Source organism: Nicotiana tabacum, chromosome 8, assembly GCF_000715075.1.
Source record: "Nicotiana tabacum cultivar K326 chromosome 8, ASM71507v2, whole genome shotgun sequence".
Classification (NCBI taxonomy): Eukaryota; Viridiplantae; Streptophyta; class Magnoliopsida; order Solanales; family Solanaceae; genus Nicotiana; species Nicotiana tabacum.
Window position 1 is genome coordinate 206,966,567 of NC_134087.1, and position 16,667 is coordinate 206,983,233.

The 16,667-nt window shown below is 33.0% G+C and overlaps 2 protein-coding genes across 2 annotated transcripts; one reads left to right on the forward strand and one right to left on the reverse strand.

Annotated features, from left to right (window-relative positions):
* Positions 1-354: 354 nt before the first annotated feature.
* On the reverse strand, positions 355-10,166 carry LOC107823047 (RNA-binding protein involved in heterochromatin assembly dri1-like). Its single transcript, XM_075220104.1, has 7 exons — positions 10,004-10,166; positions 9,809-9,870; positions 5,134-5,187; positions 3,110-3,200; positions 1,296-1,638; positions 676-746; positions 355-597 (listed from the first exon to the last, which is right to left on the reverse strand). Exons 1-7 carry the CDS (start codon positions 10,068-10,070, stop codon positions 566-568), a joined length of 720 nt encoding a protein of 239 aa, XP_075076205.1. The 5' UTR covers positions 10,071-10,166; the 3' UTR covers positions 355-565.
* LOC107823046 (pentatricopeptide repeat-containing protein At1g08070, chloroplastic-like) lies at positions 5,944-8,755 on the forward strand. The gene has a single exon (XM_016649634.2). The coding sequence runs from the start codon at positions 6,246-6,248 to the stop codon at positions 8,457-8,459; it is 2,214 nt and encodes a 737-aa protein (XP_016505120.1). The 5' UTR covers positions 5,944-6,245; the 3' UTR covers positions 8,460-8,755.
* Positions 10,167-16,667: the final 6,501 nt, after the last annotated feature.

Sequence of the window (16,667 nt, forward strand, 5' to 3'; positions counted from 1 at the left end):
ACAGAACCAACTCCCATAGTGGTCAGTGTATTGAGCTCAAGTTGTACAAACAATACCACCACTCCTTGCTCTCACATATCCAAAGATGGAGTGAAATGCAAATGGGACAAACTAGTTTGAAATTGAGATGCAGTTATTGTTTAAAGGAAGTGGGGAAAACTCACCTAAGCAACTAGCCACAGTCAACAGCACTGGATTTAGGATTTAGAGTCAGTAGGTTATACTTTCTTTTATTCTTTTCGTACACATATAAGGTCCGAGCCTATGCTAGCAATTCCTTTCATTGGATACATAATATTATTCTTTGGACCACCCCTACAAATGCAGTTGCTGAAAATTGAATGACAGAAAGAATGCAAAATCTGAAGGGATTTCATTCATTGAACATTTTGTAAAGTTACAATGCAGTTAGATTTAGAAACCCTTCTTCGAGAAACTACAAGGAAATGCTACTAAGCACTGTTAAAGAAAAAAATAAAGAAAAGCTAAAAGGAAAAGAAGAAGGGTCATTGAAGATTATAAGATCTGGTAAATCTTCAGTAATAATTTCATGTCGCCGCATCCCTCAATATAGGTTACTTTCTCTCAGATCACCTCCTGAAAAACAGAGAAATGAACAAGACGTTAGTAAATGAATAATGGTGTAAAATGTCCACTATGCAGTATCAGGCTCACCAAAATCCCTAGGTGTCTTGCACTTATAACATTCTGCTCTGCTAGCATAGTTGTGCACACCACATCCTAATCTGTCAAACAAGAAGGCAGTTATTTAAGTTAAAATCCCAAAGATAGTATGTCAGTAGTAAAAGGAGGAGATTTGTGGCAGGCTAACAGTCAACGTAAAACTAGTCAATCTTGAGACGAATCCTCATATTACAATGTTTTCTAGGAATCCTAGCCTTATCAGTGATTTATATGCCAGTAGAAAATATAGTGAACTTCTAGTATTTTTAATTTTATTTTGTATATATTGGCTTGAGATGAGCTTAAATGCAGCGACGTGATTAGTGAAGACTCATATAGCCGACCCCAAATTGCCTCTGACTGAGGCATACGTGTTGCTGCTGTTGCAATTTTAGACAGAGACAAGCTTAAATGGAGAGACATGAACATTTAGGATTCATATAGTTAAACCTATCTTGCTAAGGATTGAGGCGTAGGTGTTGTTGTTGTTACAATATTGGGACTAGAATGAGCTTAAATTTAGCGACAGGAACAATGAAGATTAGTGTAGCCAATCTGACTTGTTAGGAATAGAAGCGTAGTTGTTGTTGTTGAAGTAAATGTGAACTAACCTGCTGCAAATCCAATCGCCACTCTTCCAACCAGGAATAGTATTTGCATCATATCCATAACCTGCTGATGCCATCATTCCTGCCCCAATACCATAATAATCACTTTTTAAGGCACCACATCTATAGCAGTTTGTTCGACTCGCATAGTTGTGAGAACCACAGTTCATGGCACTGCAATACCAGTCTCCGGCTAAGACTTCTGTTTTGTTTAGTCCATACATGGCAACATCAGCCGGTGTTGCATATTTAGGACAGCTGCATCGTTGGCATGCATCCCTTTTCTTGAAATTTATGTGTTGGCATGCAGCACACATCCAATCTCCACTGCTCATTTTATGCCTACCTGAAAATGAGCATAAAAAGATGATGAGAACAAATTTTCATATGGGAAGTAAAATAGGCCATTGTAAGAGGCATGAAAAAACAACCGAAAAATCTTATTATTGTTTATCCATCTTTGAGGCCTCATTCTATAAAATGGTTATAGTTAACAAGGTCTCAGGTGCACTTGAAATTCTGTCTATATGCTAGAACTGCATTGCTTACACATGAACAATTATTTCATTCCAGGAAGAAATTTCGCGGCACATTAATCTTGTATTGAAGGGCCTAATTTTTTGAAAAACTTGGACTCAAGGCTGCATTTTTTTTGTGTGCAGAAGCTGGAAATCATGAATGGTTTGCTGAAATAATGAAATGATGAAATGAAACGCAGAAGGAAAATAAATCATCGATGCCTCACCTTGTGAAGATCTGAGCGTCTCAACTAGACGTAAACTTGAAGCTCAAGAAATGGTTTGCTGGAGGTAGTAATTTTGATGAATGGTCTGGGGAGGTTTATATAATTGGAAGAACTCATTACTGGGCCCCAAAGTGTCCTTTTTGATCTGCTGTGAGCTTCAGACAGTTTCCTTAAATGGGATTCCACAAGATAGCGCAAATTTTCCAAAAAATTATTGGATAAACCTCCTACTTTCCTTCCTTCTTGACTGTAAGGGGGTGGCTATCTAAAGTTGTCAACTGTCATATTCATGCATGTGAAGCACCATTTTCTTGCAGAAGTTCAATAATGCCCTTCCTTACCTGTTCAACGGTCCATTATTCTACTAAAAAGAGCTTCTCAAATATTATTCTTTGTTCTGTATCCACTTCTAGTAGGTGTTATGAGGGGAAGATGTTATGTGAAAGGTGGGGTTATTTCACCGTGTGATCTTGCTAAGATCGATGGACCCTCGAGATGATTTGGATTCGCACGCTTACACATTAGATTAGCATGTGTAATCCACATTGGCGATGCAAGCAACTGCCTGACACGAAGGCTAATGTCGTTCAGGTGGAAAATGGTCCAGGTTCTAAAGGGGCAAAAACTGTAACAAGTTTACCACCAAGGAATCAATTCCCTCATAATGCAAATTCAAGTCCTATTATTCTTTTGTGTTATTTTCTTCTTAATAATTGAAAAGTGAATAAAGTGGTTTTCTTTTCATCTCCTGTTCTGTCAAGTCTGTGTTTACTTGTTTATTTTGACATAATACCAGTTTTAGAGCTCTTAATCACACATCTAGCTTTTCCTCCACTTGTAAAACAATGAGCAGTATGGATATTATCAGACCAGTCCTTAGTTTCACGAAATAGATTGCTAAGAATATAACAAGCTTTTATCGGCACAAAAAGGTGATACATGAATTCGGAACAAAACGTGAGAGTTGCATTATTCCTGTCAGTATTGAATACATCAATTTTAAGAGAAATACCTCTTTCTTGACAGGTACCTTAAACAATGTATTTAAGGTAAATGATCACATGGCGTTTACCTTTGTTTTTCATCAATAAAGAAATCAGTATTCTCTGAAGATTCTGAATGCGATGCATGGCACAAGATTTCAACTTTATGACCCTGAATCCCTGTAATTGTTTATATGATAAGTCAAAAGGTTAACCATCTTTGGCAATAATCAACTTACTGATCTCTCGCTTTACAGAAAAGGAAAAGAAGTGTAACTGTGTGAGGTTATAACTTGACTTGGTTCAAAAGCCTTAAAAGGAGAATGCTAATATCTGAATTCCCTTACTAAAGAGACGGTTGATTATGCATTTATGTTAGGATAATTTCAGCTAAGGTTCTAACATGACAGCGGTTCCAATCAGTTTTCAATCAGTGATCCAAGAATTGACAAATTGTCCTCACAGTTATAATGTCAAGAAATGAGTGAATACTACACAATGTATTGTCATTGATGAGTCACAGAAAAAAAATCCAGGCCTCTCATAAAAACACATAATATGGTGTTCTTATAGGGATAAATACAATATTAATGTGAGTTTGACAATGAGTTGAAGCCATTTGACCAATTATCGGGGCCACAAATGCTGACATGTCAACCATAGATGATTCCACCTAAGCACAGAAGCTCGCGTGTTGACATAGGATTTGATAAGGAGGAATCCTAATCACCATTTTTAACCAGACAAGATGCATATTCTGGATAAGAAAACATCAGACAAAGCTCCATCCTTTATTCTATATATGTGACCATTCTGTAAAAGGGGTCCAATCCTCCTCAATAATACTTGCCAGAATCTACATCCTCACGGCAATGATAAAAATAGCCGTTGCTTTTGAATTTTGCATATTCCTATAGTGCTGTCAGAAGGTAAGTTTTAGCAAATGCTACTTTTGCGAATAATGCTTAATTAAGATATCGGCTTTGTTTGACAAAAAAAATGTAGCCTTTTGATTAAACTAACTAATTTTATATAAAAGGGGGATAACTCATCGTATATTAACTACATTGATGATTGTGACCATAAAATCAAGAAGGATGATTGTAGATGCCCTCTATAGGTGTGTTCATTATAGCCAAACGAACGCATAGAATGGTTTAGCCGGGGTTCTCCACTACTTTTAGCAAGATCTCGGTGTGACAAGTGAGTTGACACTCTTATATCTCATCAGAATAAAGGGTCCTAAAGATTGATTGATATTGATTCTAAGTAAATTCACTAGTAGTGGTAAAAAGGGAATCGGAAAAAAAAGCCAGAAAATCATTTTGGATAGCCCTTGTAGTGCCCCCACTATGGCCTGTTTTCTTATTGGTCTTCAGCATTCAAAATAAACCATATCGAAATGAGTTCAGTTGGATATTTTTTGTTATTGTATCCAATGATTGGGTTGCTGGATCAAAGCACCATTTCAAAATACTAACGCACTGATCAACTCTCAAGCAATGTAGCAGCAGGAAGCCACAGCTGCAAAGATATCAGGACGCCAAACAGCGATGGATCCAATATTACACATTTGAAATTACGGGTTTAGAATTTAATGTTTGTTGAAATTTTAGTGATATTTGACATATGTATCTATGCTTTTTGTCGAAAATATTGAGAGGTTGAGCGCATTGACTATATACTCCATCCGCCCCTGGTGCCAGGCGCTTTAATCTTCTGACTTCTCACAAATACTCCACAATCTTGGTTATTAGGTGGCAAGCAACTCCAGCTAATTATTCTTTTGAAAATTCTCATTCTAGTCTCAACTATTAACTATTTCAGTTGCCTCATTTATCTCAAAAGTCAACCCACAAATCTCTCCTACATGCCCTTCTATCGTCTACAGAGGCGGATGCAGCCTTGGGAAAACGGTTCATCTGAACCCTATATTTTCGACACGGAGCATAGATATATATGCTACATCAACAACTGGTAAATCCGAACTCACAACTTCCAAAGTATAATGAGTTCAGCGCTAAGATAAATTCTTGATCCGGTTCTGTTAACAGTGACAAGTACCATGTTTTGGCACAATAATTTTGTAGCAAAAGCAAAAAGGTCACATTACCTTGTTGGATATATAGTTCCATTGGTAGTTATACCTCCACTGCCCATACAGAACCTGAAAAATATAACATATGTTTAGTCAAATACTTTGTAACAGACCAACAATATGTAGCAGAACTACTTTTAAGCCAATTGCAAAAGGCTGCAGCTTGACAGAACAGAATATATTCTTAAAAACACCTACATCTATATTCTTGTGAGACTAATAAACAAATTCCCATATTGTTCATGTATAGGTTTCATCACACTTAGAAAGATTCACTTTTGAGACAATGTATTGAAAACAAGTTGTTTTTCTGCACCAAATAAAAAAATTTCTTAACAACCATTAACCAAATTTGAGAACTTATCTCATCCACATTATCAATGTTTTTTTCTTCCATTTTGTCTGTTACACCCTGAATTTTTTGTAGTTTTTCGTTGTGTGTCCTCAATGAATAGAACATTACGATCCAACTTCACATTTTCCCTTTTCTGAGGATTTCACTCACAAAAAAGGGATTGTATATATCTCCTCATCTGCCTGCGTAAGCATTCACCCCGAGTGTTCCTTGCTCTTGGTCCACCTCCCCTAAGTGGGGCAGGGCAGAGGCGAACCTATGTATTACAGTGAGGGGTCACCAGACCCGTAAGCTTCGGTAGAAATCTTGTATATGTATATGTATATGTATATGTATATGTATATACCTTGAAAATATTTAATATAAAGCACTTGGCACCCTGAGCACTAAAAGTCTTTAGCGGGCACTGTTGAGCAGAATACTATGCCCCCATCACGTAAAAGTCCAGAGTCCGCCTCTGGAGCAGAGCAGTGAAGGGGGTAAACATTTAGCCACACTCAATATTTACACCAAACTAATGAAATGAATGCGTGACATGTTTTTGTACCCAGGTGCAATAGATTTTGTTTTCGGGCCAAAGTTCATTTCGAGTTTAAGTAATATACATCGACATGGTAAAGAAATTTACATGCCATAACAGGTAAAGGTAACCCGATAGTGTAAAATTTCTTAGGGTGCGGTATATACAACTTAAACTCATCCAAAAATTGTACCTTTATCTCCTTTTCCAATGATATCAAGATAGCTTGTATCAAACTACAACACAAAAACAATGACACTCACTTTCTCCATTCCCTCAACTGCACCTTTAACTATCCTCCACTTTCTCCCAAGTTCAGATCCCCCTTACAAACTACTCCAAACCCACCCATCCTTTGCTCTTTTATCAAAATGCAAAAACATGGAAGACCTCAAAAAAGTGCATGCTCAGTTCATTAAATTTGGTTTACACAATACTCAATTTGCACTAAGCAAACTTGTTGAATTTTGTGCAGTTAATCCCCATACTGACTTGTCATATGCTTTATCAATCTTTAACACTACTGAAAACCCTAATCACGTTATGTTTAACATGATAATTAGGGGATATTCATTGAGTGAAAATCCAAATTTAGCTATTGAATTTTATGAAAAATTGCTCTTTTCGGGTAATCAGCCGAATTCTTATACATTTCCATTTGTTTTTAAATCTTGTGCTAAAATTATGGATACCCAGATTGGGAAAATGATTCATGGGCATGTTTTTAAACTTGGGTTGATGACTGATGTTTATGTACATGCTTCACTTATTAATATGTATGCTCAAAATGGTGAATTGGATGATGCTAGATTGGTGTTTGACAAAAGTTCTGAAAGAGATGCTGTGTCTTTCACGGCATTGATTAATGGGTACGCGTTGAAGGGCCGTGTGGATGATGCTCGTAAACTGTTTGATGAAATGCCTGTAAGAGATGTTGTTTCGTGGAATGCTATGATTTCAGGGTATACTCAGATGGGTCGGTTTGAGGAGGCGTTAATGTTGTTTGAGGAGATGAGAAATGTGAATGTGACACCTTCAGTGAGCACGTTATTGAGTGTTCTCTCTGCTTGTGCTCGTGCAGGTGAACTTAAATTAGGGAGTCGTGTGCGGTCGTGGATTGAAGATCATGGTCTTGGTTCGAATATTCGTCTTGTGAATGCCCTTATTGATATGTATGCAAAATGTGGCAATCTTGATAGTGCAAGGGACTTATTCGAGGGTCTAGAGGAAAAAGATCTCGTATCGTGGAATGTTATGATTGGGGGTTATACACATACGGGCAATTATAGAGAAGCGTTGGCTGTTTTTCATCGAATGCAGCAGGCAAATATGGCGCCTAATGATGTGACTTTGTTGAGTGTCCTTCCGGCTTGTGGGCATTTAGGTTCTCTAGATCTTGGCAAGTGGATACATGCTTATATTAACAAGCATTATCAACACTTACAAAACACTTCTCTTTGGACTACTCTGATAAATATGTATGCAAAATGTGGAGCCATCACAGCAGCAAAACAAGTCTTTCAGGGAATGAAAACTAAAACTCTAGCTTCATATAATGTGATGATCTTGGGGCTAGCAATGCATGGCGATGCATATGAAGCACTGGAGCTTTTCCGGAAAATGACAGAGGAAGGAATGAAGCCAGATGATATAACATTCGTTAGCATTTTAACAGCATGTAGTCATGCTGGTTTAGTGGATCTTGGTCAAGAATATTTTAATACCATGATCCAAAGCTACAACTACACACCAAAGTTGCAACATTATGGATGTATGATTGACCTTCTAGGGCGAGCAGGGAAATTTGATGAAGCAATGGCCATGATTGAAAGAATGGACGTGAAACCCGATGGTGCAATATGGGGTTCCTTGCTAGGGGCTTGTAGAATCCACAAGAATCTTGAGTTAGGCGAATATGCTGCCAAGAACCTATTTGAACTGGAACCTGATAATCCTGGGGCGTACGTGCTCTTATCCAACATCTATGCAGGTGCTGGAAAATGGGACAAAGTAGCGTTGATTCTTACCTTTTTAAATGATAAAGGAATGAAGAAAGTTCCCGGTTGTACCTCGATTGAGATAGATAGAATAGTCCATGAGTTTCTTGTTAGTGATAGAACACATCCGAAGAGCAACGAGATTTATAAAATGCTAGATGAAGTTGATAGGCTATTGGAAATGGCTGGCCATGTTCCAGACACATCTGAGGTACATTATGAGATGGATGAGGAGTGGAAGGAAGGAAAGCTAAGTGAACATAGCGAGAAGTTGGCTATTGCCTTTGGATTGATCGGTACCAAACCAGGGACAACACTCAGGATTGTTAAGAATCTTAGAGTGTGTGGCAATTGTCACGAAGCCACGAAGTTAATATCTAAGATATTTAATAGGGAGATCATTGCAAGAGATAGGAACCGATTTCACCATTTCAAGGACGGTTCTTGCTCATGCATGGACTACTGGTGAATTGATAAAGATCAAGCAAGTGAAGGCTCAGTATATGCTCTCATGTATTTGAGAGAAGCAAATGATAATAGCCGATAAAGATGCTACTTATATAGCTGAGAAAATAACTTGGTGTTGCAGATTATCCAAAATGTAGATCATTAAGTTGGAGCAATGGACATAACATTTTGTACATTATTCTCTGTAAACTCCATTGACGATTTCAAATACTGCAACAGTGGTACATAAGCTTTACAAAGCATATACTGTAATCTTGAAATTATCATGAAGAAGATACTGTTGCCAGTGGCATTAAATGATTCGCGAATTGCAAAGGCATCAAAACCAGGTTATTTCATCTGATCAAGGTTATCAAGTTTAAGAAAAGAAGCTAATGCATTGTTAGAGAAAAGCCAACTTTATTATATTCACAAAAATAGATATTGATGCTGGTAATACATAGACGGAATGACATTTTTTCGCGTGCACTATGCACTATTGCTGGGGATCAATAGAGGTTTCTACTTATCCATGTGACTCGAACCTCTGGCCTACTGATTGGACAGGGAGGTGTCTCATCAACTGAGCCAACCTCTCTCATCAATCGCGTAATTGTGTACTTAAACATGGATTACAGTAATGTTGATATCAGATAAAACTTAGTGCTAATACTTGAAGAGTTTAGTGATTCAATTGATTGTCAGAGATTGAGCCTTAGCTCTGTTTGAAGGAGTTTTGCCTAGCAGTAGCAAGAATAGTCTTGTCTGCTACAATAAAATATGCCATTCCAGCAGCTGTAGACACAATGAGTGCTTTAGCAGTTGGATTGAGATTTGCTCTTGCCCAAGGTGACATCTTCCCAAAAGCCAACTGGATAATATTTCGTCAAAATTTGAAACATTATAACACAAGTATATATTTGTATATTTGGTACGACGAAAACTGTTTTCCAGAAAATGTTCTCCAAGAAATAAAGGGGAGCCTTGGCGCAACTGGTAAAGTTGTTGCCGTGTAACCGGGAGGTCACGGGTTCAAGCTGTGGAAACAACCTCTCGTAGAAACGCAGGATAAGGCTGTGTACAGTAGACCCCTATGGTTTGGGCTTTCCCATACCCCGCGCATACCGCGAGCTTATTTTGTTCTCTAAAAAATAATTCATTTCATTTGCTGGTGGTTGGTTAACATGTTCCACCAAATGCATGAAGATGATTCACTTTTGGACAAGTCATTTTCCTTCACAATTATCTCAACTTTTACCTTCGTCTCACAATTTTAACGACTCTTAGACATTCTTATCAATCTTTAATACTCTTATCGGACAAATCACAGCCTAAATCTTGAAAAATATAGAAATAGATAGTGTAGCTTACAGTTGGAATGGCAGTTGCAACTGTTGCAACAACTGCTGCCTTTGCTCCTGCAACTACTCCTTCTGCATATACAATAAATATCATTCATTAGTTGATCAAGTTATAATGAAAAATCAAGGTGGGGCTTTTTTTTTATTTGGGGGGGGGGGGGGGGGTTGGTGGGGTTGAGGTACAAGCCAAGAAAGACAAAAGTACCATGAGAGCAACGCTTAGCCATGGCTAGTTTTTGGTCCACTGAAGCCAAACTCACATTCTTTGCCATTTTAGTTTGTATTTGAAAAACCTTCAACTGAAGTAGAATTGATAGGAAAGTAATAATTCTAATTTGCAAGAATGAGTTAATCTGTGAGTGCAATAAGAATGGATATTTATAGGCATTTCAAGGCTTGAGTTTGGACAACAGTTTGATGGTTTTGGTTTATTTCCAACGTCCGAGTAACTAGTTTTGTTTCAAACTTTTCACTATTTAAAAGACTACTTTGTACTGGGATTTTTCAGTTTTGCTACTATTATAATAGTGTATTTGTAGGTTACCAGGTTCGTGTTACGGTCGCCTCATGGTGGAATAGATACAACTCCTCGATCCTTAATCAAAGATCTCGAATTAGAATTGTGAGAATGAACAAAATATTCTAATAAGAACCATTTCCCCTCTAATAGACTTTACGTGTACGAATCCGAACTAGTCCAACCCTAAAGCGGATACTAGATCTCTGAGTGAGAAAAAAAAAGGTTCGTGTTGTGGTCCTCTCATGGTGGAATAGATAAGATTTTTGAATCCTTAATCAAAAGTCTCGAGTTCGAGCTTTAAGAATGAAAAACTATTATAATAAAAATAGACCATACGTGATATAAATTAGTCGGACCCCAAAATGGGTGCTAGATCCCGAGCGGAAAAAAGGTTCCTATTGTGGTCGGTTCATTAGATTTGTTTGTCGGTACATGAATTGGACTGAATTGTCTGAAACTATGGATTTTAATAATTAAGTACTCAGATAGGAGCAACTGATCAAGTGTTGGTGACTGGTGAGTGAAGAATACTCACAGGCAATAATATATAGTCAAGATTAATAATAATATTATTAAACTGGAAAGTGTTTTGATAATATTTTTGAGTAATAAAGATGAATAACAATATTATTAAACTGGATAGTATTTTGATGACATTTTGAGCAATAAAGGTTAATAATAATATCTTAAATGTTAGTTAAAAAAAGTAATATAAAGTTAAAAAATATATCAGCTATATATATATATATATATATATATATATGAGTCAAAATAGTATTTTTCTTTAACATATTTTTCAAATGCTTTCTAAATATTTGAATTGTTAAATATCGTGAATTATTGTATTATTTATGTAGCTTCTAGATATATAAAAAAATTTAAAGTATAACGGTAAGATTTTATGTTTGGACCTCGTACCCAGAAATCATAATCATGTCGGAAATAAGATAATTAGTATGAAAAAAAAATTTCGACCATAAAAAATTGATCACTTTCTCTCTTTTGATGAAATAATAAAAAAATAATCTTTTAATGAAAAATAAGTTTTATTAATTTTTTTTCTTGAAAAATAACTTTCGTCCCAAATACAACAGGAGAGACTGGCTAGTGGTTTTGGGAATTAAGGACAAAAGGCATTTCCAAAAAGCTAAAATCCATGGGTAAAGAAAGCTACTCACCTAAGTGCGTGCATTTTAGAATGTAGTGCCTTATCTACTCTAACAGCGGTTAACACCTGCCCAAAAATTTAAGACTCTCATTTCCAAAATTTTAATGAATTAATCATGGACTTAAGTTATACAAAATACACGGGCGCCGTATTTGGTCGCCCCATATAACTTTGTATTTCTTTTTTAATTATTTTTTAATTTGTACTCACTGTTTAAATAACTTTAGATCTTTTTCTCCATTTTCTTCTTCTTCTTCTTTTTCGGGTAATAGTGATTTTATATGGTGTTTGTGAACATATTTTAAAGTAGTTTATGATGTTTTACAGTGGTGAGCCGTTGCGACACTTTATCTTTTATTATTGCTTAGGATTTTTTCTTTTATTTTTCTTAACTAGTATTAGTACCCGTGCGGACACTAATCATGTCAAATATTTAAGTTATTTGGATTGTATGTAAATAATCTTAAAATTTACACTTTCTCAGTAAATATAGATAATCATTGGATATTAACTACGTGAAAAAATTAACCATTTCTTCTATTTTTCTTTTTTGATATCATTCTTGCCGGTGTCATTGGATCCTAAAAATAGTCAAGAAGCAAAATAATAACTCATATTTATGGCAAAACAATCAAATATTGAGACAATGAATGACTCTTTGGATAAGACTTAACTCTTTTACTACTACTTGAACTCTTATTTGGTGTGTTGATATCTCTTAAAAAATATTTCTTTCTTAAAATTTCAGTTTCTAAAACATTATTTTTCAACAATAATTATTTTTATAAAAATGTAATTGAAAATATTATTCTTAATTCAAAACTCATTTTAGTCGGCTATCTAAAAATATAAAAAATTCTTTAGCTAGTGAATTTGTTTTACTCCATTTTGATATTTGATATTAACCATGTTAAATATCCGAGTTATTTGAATTATATATGTAAATAACCTTAATATTTAAACCTTCTAAATAATTATACATAATCGTCAGATATTAATTAAGAAACACTACATGAAAAAATATTAATATTTTCTCAATTCTCGTAGTGATAATTTTATTTTTGTACTATTCTTATAGGTGTCATTGGAACCGAAAAATAGCCACAAAATGAAATAATAACTTATATTTATGGCAAAGCACAAAGGTTGACACGATATAAATGATTCTTTGATTATGACGTGACTCTTATACTACGACTTGAACTCTTATTTGGTATGATTTTATCTTTCAAAAAATATTTCAATTTTGAAATTTCAATTTCTAAAACTTTATATATATTATAATAATGATTATCTTTATAATGATGCAAGTGAAGATATTATCCTTAATTTAAAATTTACTTTAGTCGGCTATCTAAAAATTTAAATGATTCTTTGGCCGGATTTATTTCAGTATGACTCCACTTTAAGTTTATCGATATCTCTAGCCCCAGAATTTGAATTTTTAATACCCTATATATACAAAAAAAATTGTTCTTTGAATCATTAAATGTTAAATTAGTTGATTATTATTATAAAACATTGCATATATTATCTTAAAATTGTCAAGTAGTTTATTTTTCGACACCATACTTGGCTTAACCTCAATACAAACTACTTAAATTGCATTCCAATTCAAATTCGAATATCATATTGGTTTGTTAATAATAGTGATTTTTTAAAAACGACACATAATGTAAATTAAAAAAAAAATCTAAGATATCCTTATCTTATAATCTATGTATTTGAGTTGAAAAAAAATATTTGAAATCGATGAGATTAACTTTCAAAATTTTTATACTCAACAAAGATGAAACATAAGAAGAAATTTGTTATCATCTTTTATTTCTCGTTTTTAGATTTTTCTAACATTTTTTTAAATATATATTTTCTTTTATTTTATTTTTTATGTCATTATTTCTTTTGTTAAAAAAACTTAATTTATTTCACTATAAAAGGATGAGTTTTAATAAAAATTGTCTACATATGAACTTTAATTATATTTTTAGTCTTTGATTGAAATTATTTCATATTTTTCTTTTGGCTTTATCTAATCAACCGAAATAGGTGCTCACTCGACCACTTAAATTTGATAGTTTAAGTGTCTGTCTATGTATTCTGCCTAATATGTATAATCGTGTGTTGTCGGTATATCATCTATTTATATTAGGTATAAAAAGTAAACAATAAATATGGCCGGATATTATGTAAATATTCCATAAAATTTCGGTTTTTTGTATTTATCCATTACTATATAACTTCTATTATACTAATTTTAAAACTCTCTACTAATGTTCAAAAATATCTTATCTTTTTATTATCTTTGAATTAAAAAAAGTAAAGAGTTTTTTCCAAATAATTTGTTTACATTTAAAAAAAAAAATAGTTCACGTCATACCAATTTTTTCTTTATATATACTCTTTGTTACACTTAAAAGTCTCTATAGAAACTATCAATTAGAAACCAATTTATCCCTTGTTGAGTTTGAAAAAAAAACCTTTCACATAATCTAATGATTCAAAACTAATATTCTTCAATGAAAAAAATATTATATCCTTGCAATATGGGCTTGACTACAACTAAATGAAGGAGTTCCAGCTTATACCCTTCAATTCCTTGAATGTGCTAAATTGAAATTAATAGCAATTGTATAGCTAAAGTTTTATTATTTGTTTGATGTCCATTTATGGAAATTGACTCTTCAAACAAATATTCTTCAAGAAGAAAAAAGAAATAACTTTTTTTTAATATTGACTGATTTTGTTATGTTTCTTTCTCCGGCATGTATGTTTACTTTATTATATATGTAAGTAAACTTTTATTTGGTTTTGTAAGCTCTTTTTTGTTATTTAGATAAACATAGACGTGTAGCCTATATATTACATTTATTTTAAAAGAATTTCATTTTATTCAAATCTAGCTACAATGTTTCAAGAACTATACTTATAGGATTTTAAATGTGAAAGAATTTTATAGTTATATGGAATACTAGTTTTATTTTTTTGCCAGAGGCAAAGTAGTATTTAAATAATTAGAAAAAATAACAAAAATTCCTAACATGATTGCATATAATCATTAACCAAATTAAGTATGATAACACGATAAAAAAAGATAAATTTATTTTTAATTTAAATTCAAATTTTAGAACTTATCTATAAATTCAAAATTATCTTTAATTCAAATTTCGCGTATATTTTTATATATAGAATAAAGTTACCATATACTATTGACATTTATTAGCTTACCACTTGGCTTAACCATAATGTCAATTATATATGGTAACTTTCTTGCTTTAACACACACACACACACACACACACACACACACACACACACACATATATATATATATATATATATATATATATATATATATAATTTGTTTACATTTAAAAAAAAATATTTCACGTCATCCCAATTTTTTCTTTATATATACTCTTTATTTTACACTTAAAAGTCGTTATAGAAACTATCAATTAGAAACCAATTTATCTCTTGTTGAGTCGAAAAAAACCTTTTCACATAATCTAATGATTCAAAACTAATATTCTTCAACGAAAAAATATTATACCCTTGCAATATGGGCTTGACTACAGCTAAATGAAGGGGTTCCAGCTTATACCCTTCAATTCCTTGAATGTGCTAAATTAAAATTAATGATAGCAATTGTATAGCCAAAGTTTTGTTATTTGTTTGATGTCCATTTATGGAAATTGATCCTTCAAACAAATATTCTTCAAGAACAAAAAAGAAACAATTTTTTTTTAATATTGACTGATTTTGTGATGTTTCTTTCTCCAGCATGTATGTTTACTTTATTATATATGTAAGTAAACTTTTATTTGGTTTTGTAAGCTCTTTTTTTGTTATTTAGATAAACATAGATGTGTAGCCTATATATTACATTTATATTAAAAGAATTTCATTTTATTCAAATCTAGCTACAGTATTTCAAAGAACTATACTTATAGGATTTTAAATGTGAAAGAGTTTTATAGTTATATGGAATACTAGTTTTTTTTTTGCTAGAGGCGAAGTAGTATTTAAATAATTAGAAAAAATAACAAAAGTTCCTAACATGATTGCATATGATCATTAACCGAATTAAGTATGATAACATGATAAAAAAAGATAAATTTATTTTTAATTTAAATTCGAATTTTAGAACTTTATCTATAAATTCAAAATTATCTTTTAATTCAAATTCCGTGTATGTGTATAAATTTCGTATATATATATATATATATTTGTATTTAACTAAAATAGTCAAATATAGAATAAAGTTACCATATACTATTGACATTTATTAGCTTGCCACTTGGCTTAACCATAATGTCAATTATATATGGTAACTTTCTTGCTTTAATATATATATATATATATAGATTTAATTTAAATTTAAATTTTAGAACTTTATCTATAAATTCATATATGCAAAATGGGTTTGTTAGATTTATTGTCGTTTTCAAAAATTGATAATTGGGGTTTGTTCTTGATGATATTTGGAGTTTATGTTTCAAATTTGAGTTCATTTGAAGTACATTTCTGTATTAAATCGTATATTGGATTGTTAAAAGTCGAAGAACAAATTTATGTTAAAATTTAAAAATTGATGATTGGGGTTTGTTTTTTATGATATTTATGTTTGGCTAATTAATTTGAAAAATACTTTTGAGCAGCAATTAGTGTTTGACCAAACTTTTAAAAACTGATTCTAAGTGTATTTTCTCAAAAGTACTTCTCAAAAAAGTGTTTTTGGAGAGAAACTATGTTTTTTTTTGCTTCTACTTTTGCTCAAAAATATTTTTTTTTCTAAAGCTTGGTCAAACACTTCAACTTTGAAAAAAATACTTTTTTCCTTCGGAAAAGGGTCAAAAATATCCCTTTTATTATTCAAAAATAATCATTTATACCCTCTGTTATACTATTGGTCTATTACATTCCTGATGTCACAGAATTGGTGCAAAAATACCCCTTTGCCATTAGGACCCTCCACCATAGCAAAATAATCCCATGTGGCCTGACATATCGTTGAGGTGGATGCGACGTGGCATGCCACCTCATTACACCTATCACATTTTACCCCCCTCCCTCCTACTTTTCTTCTTCTACCTCCTGGGTATGCCATGTGCTCTAAGGTTGCGCTTCATGTACTCTGACTAACTGCAATACAAGAACAAATTAAATACAACAAAGAAAAGC

Excerpts from the sequence above, each read along its gene's own strand:
- LOC107823046 (XM_016649634.2), top strand. The coding sequence starts at position 6,246 with ATGACACTCACTTTCTCCATTCCCTCAACTGCACCTTTAACTATCCTC.
- LOC107823047 (XM_075220104.1), bottom strand. The coding sequence starts at position 10,070 with ATGGCAAAGAATGTGAGTTTGGCTTCAGTGGACCAAAAACTAGCCATG. Across the intron at positions 5,188-9,808 it reads TTGCAACTGCCATTCCAACT|GTTCTGTATGGGCAGTGGAG; the intron begins GTAAGCTACACT and ends TATATTTTTCAG. Across the intron at positions 598-675 it reads CAAGACACCTAGGGATTTTG|GAGGTGATCTGAGAGAAAGT; the intron begins GTGAGCCTGATA and ends TCTGTTTTTCAG.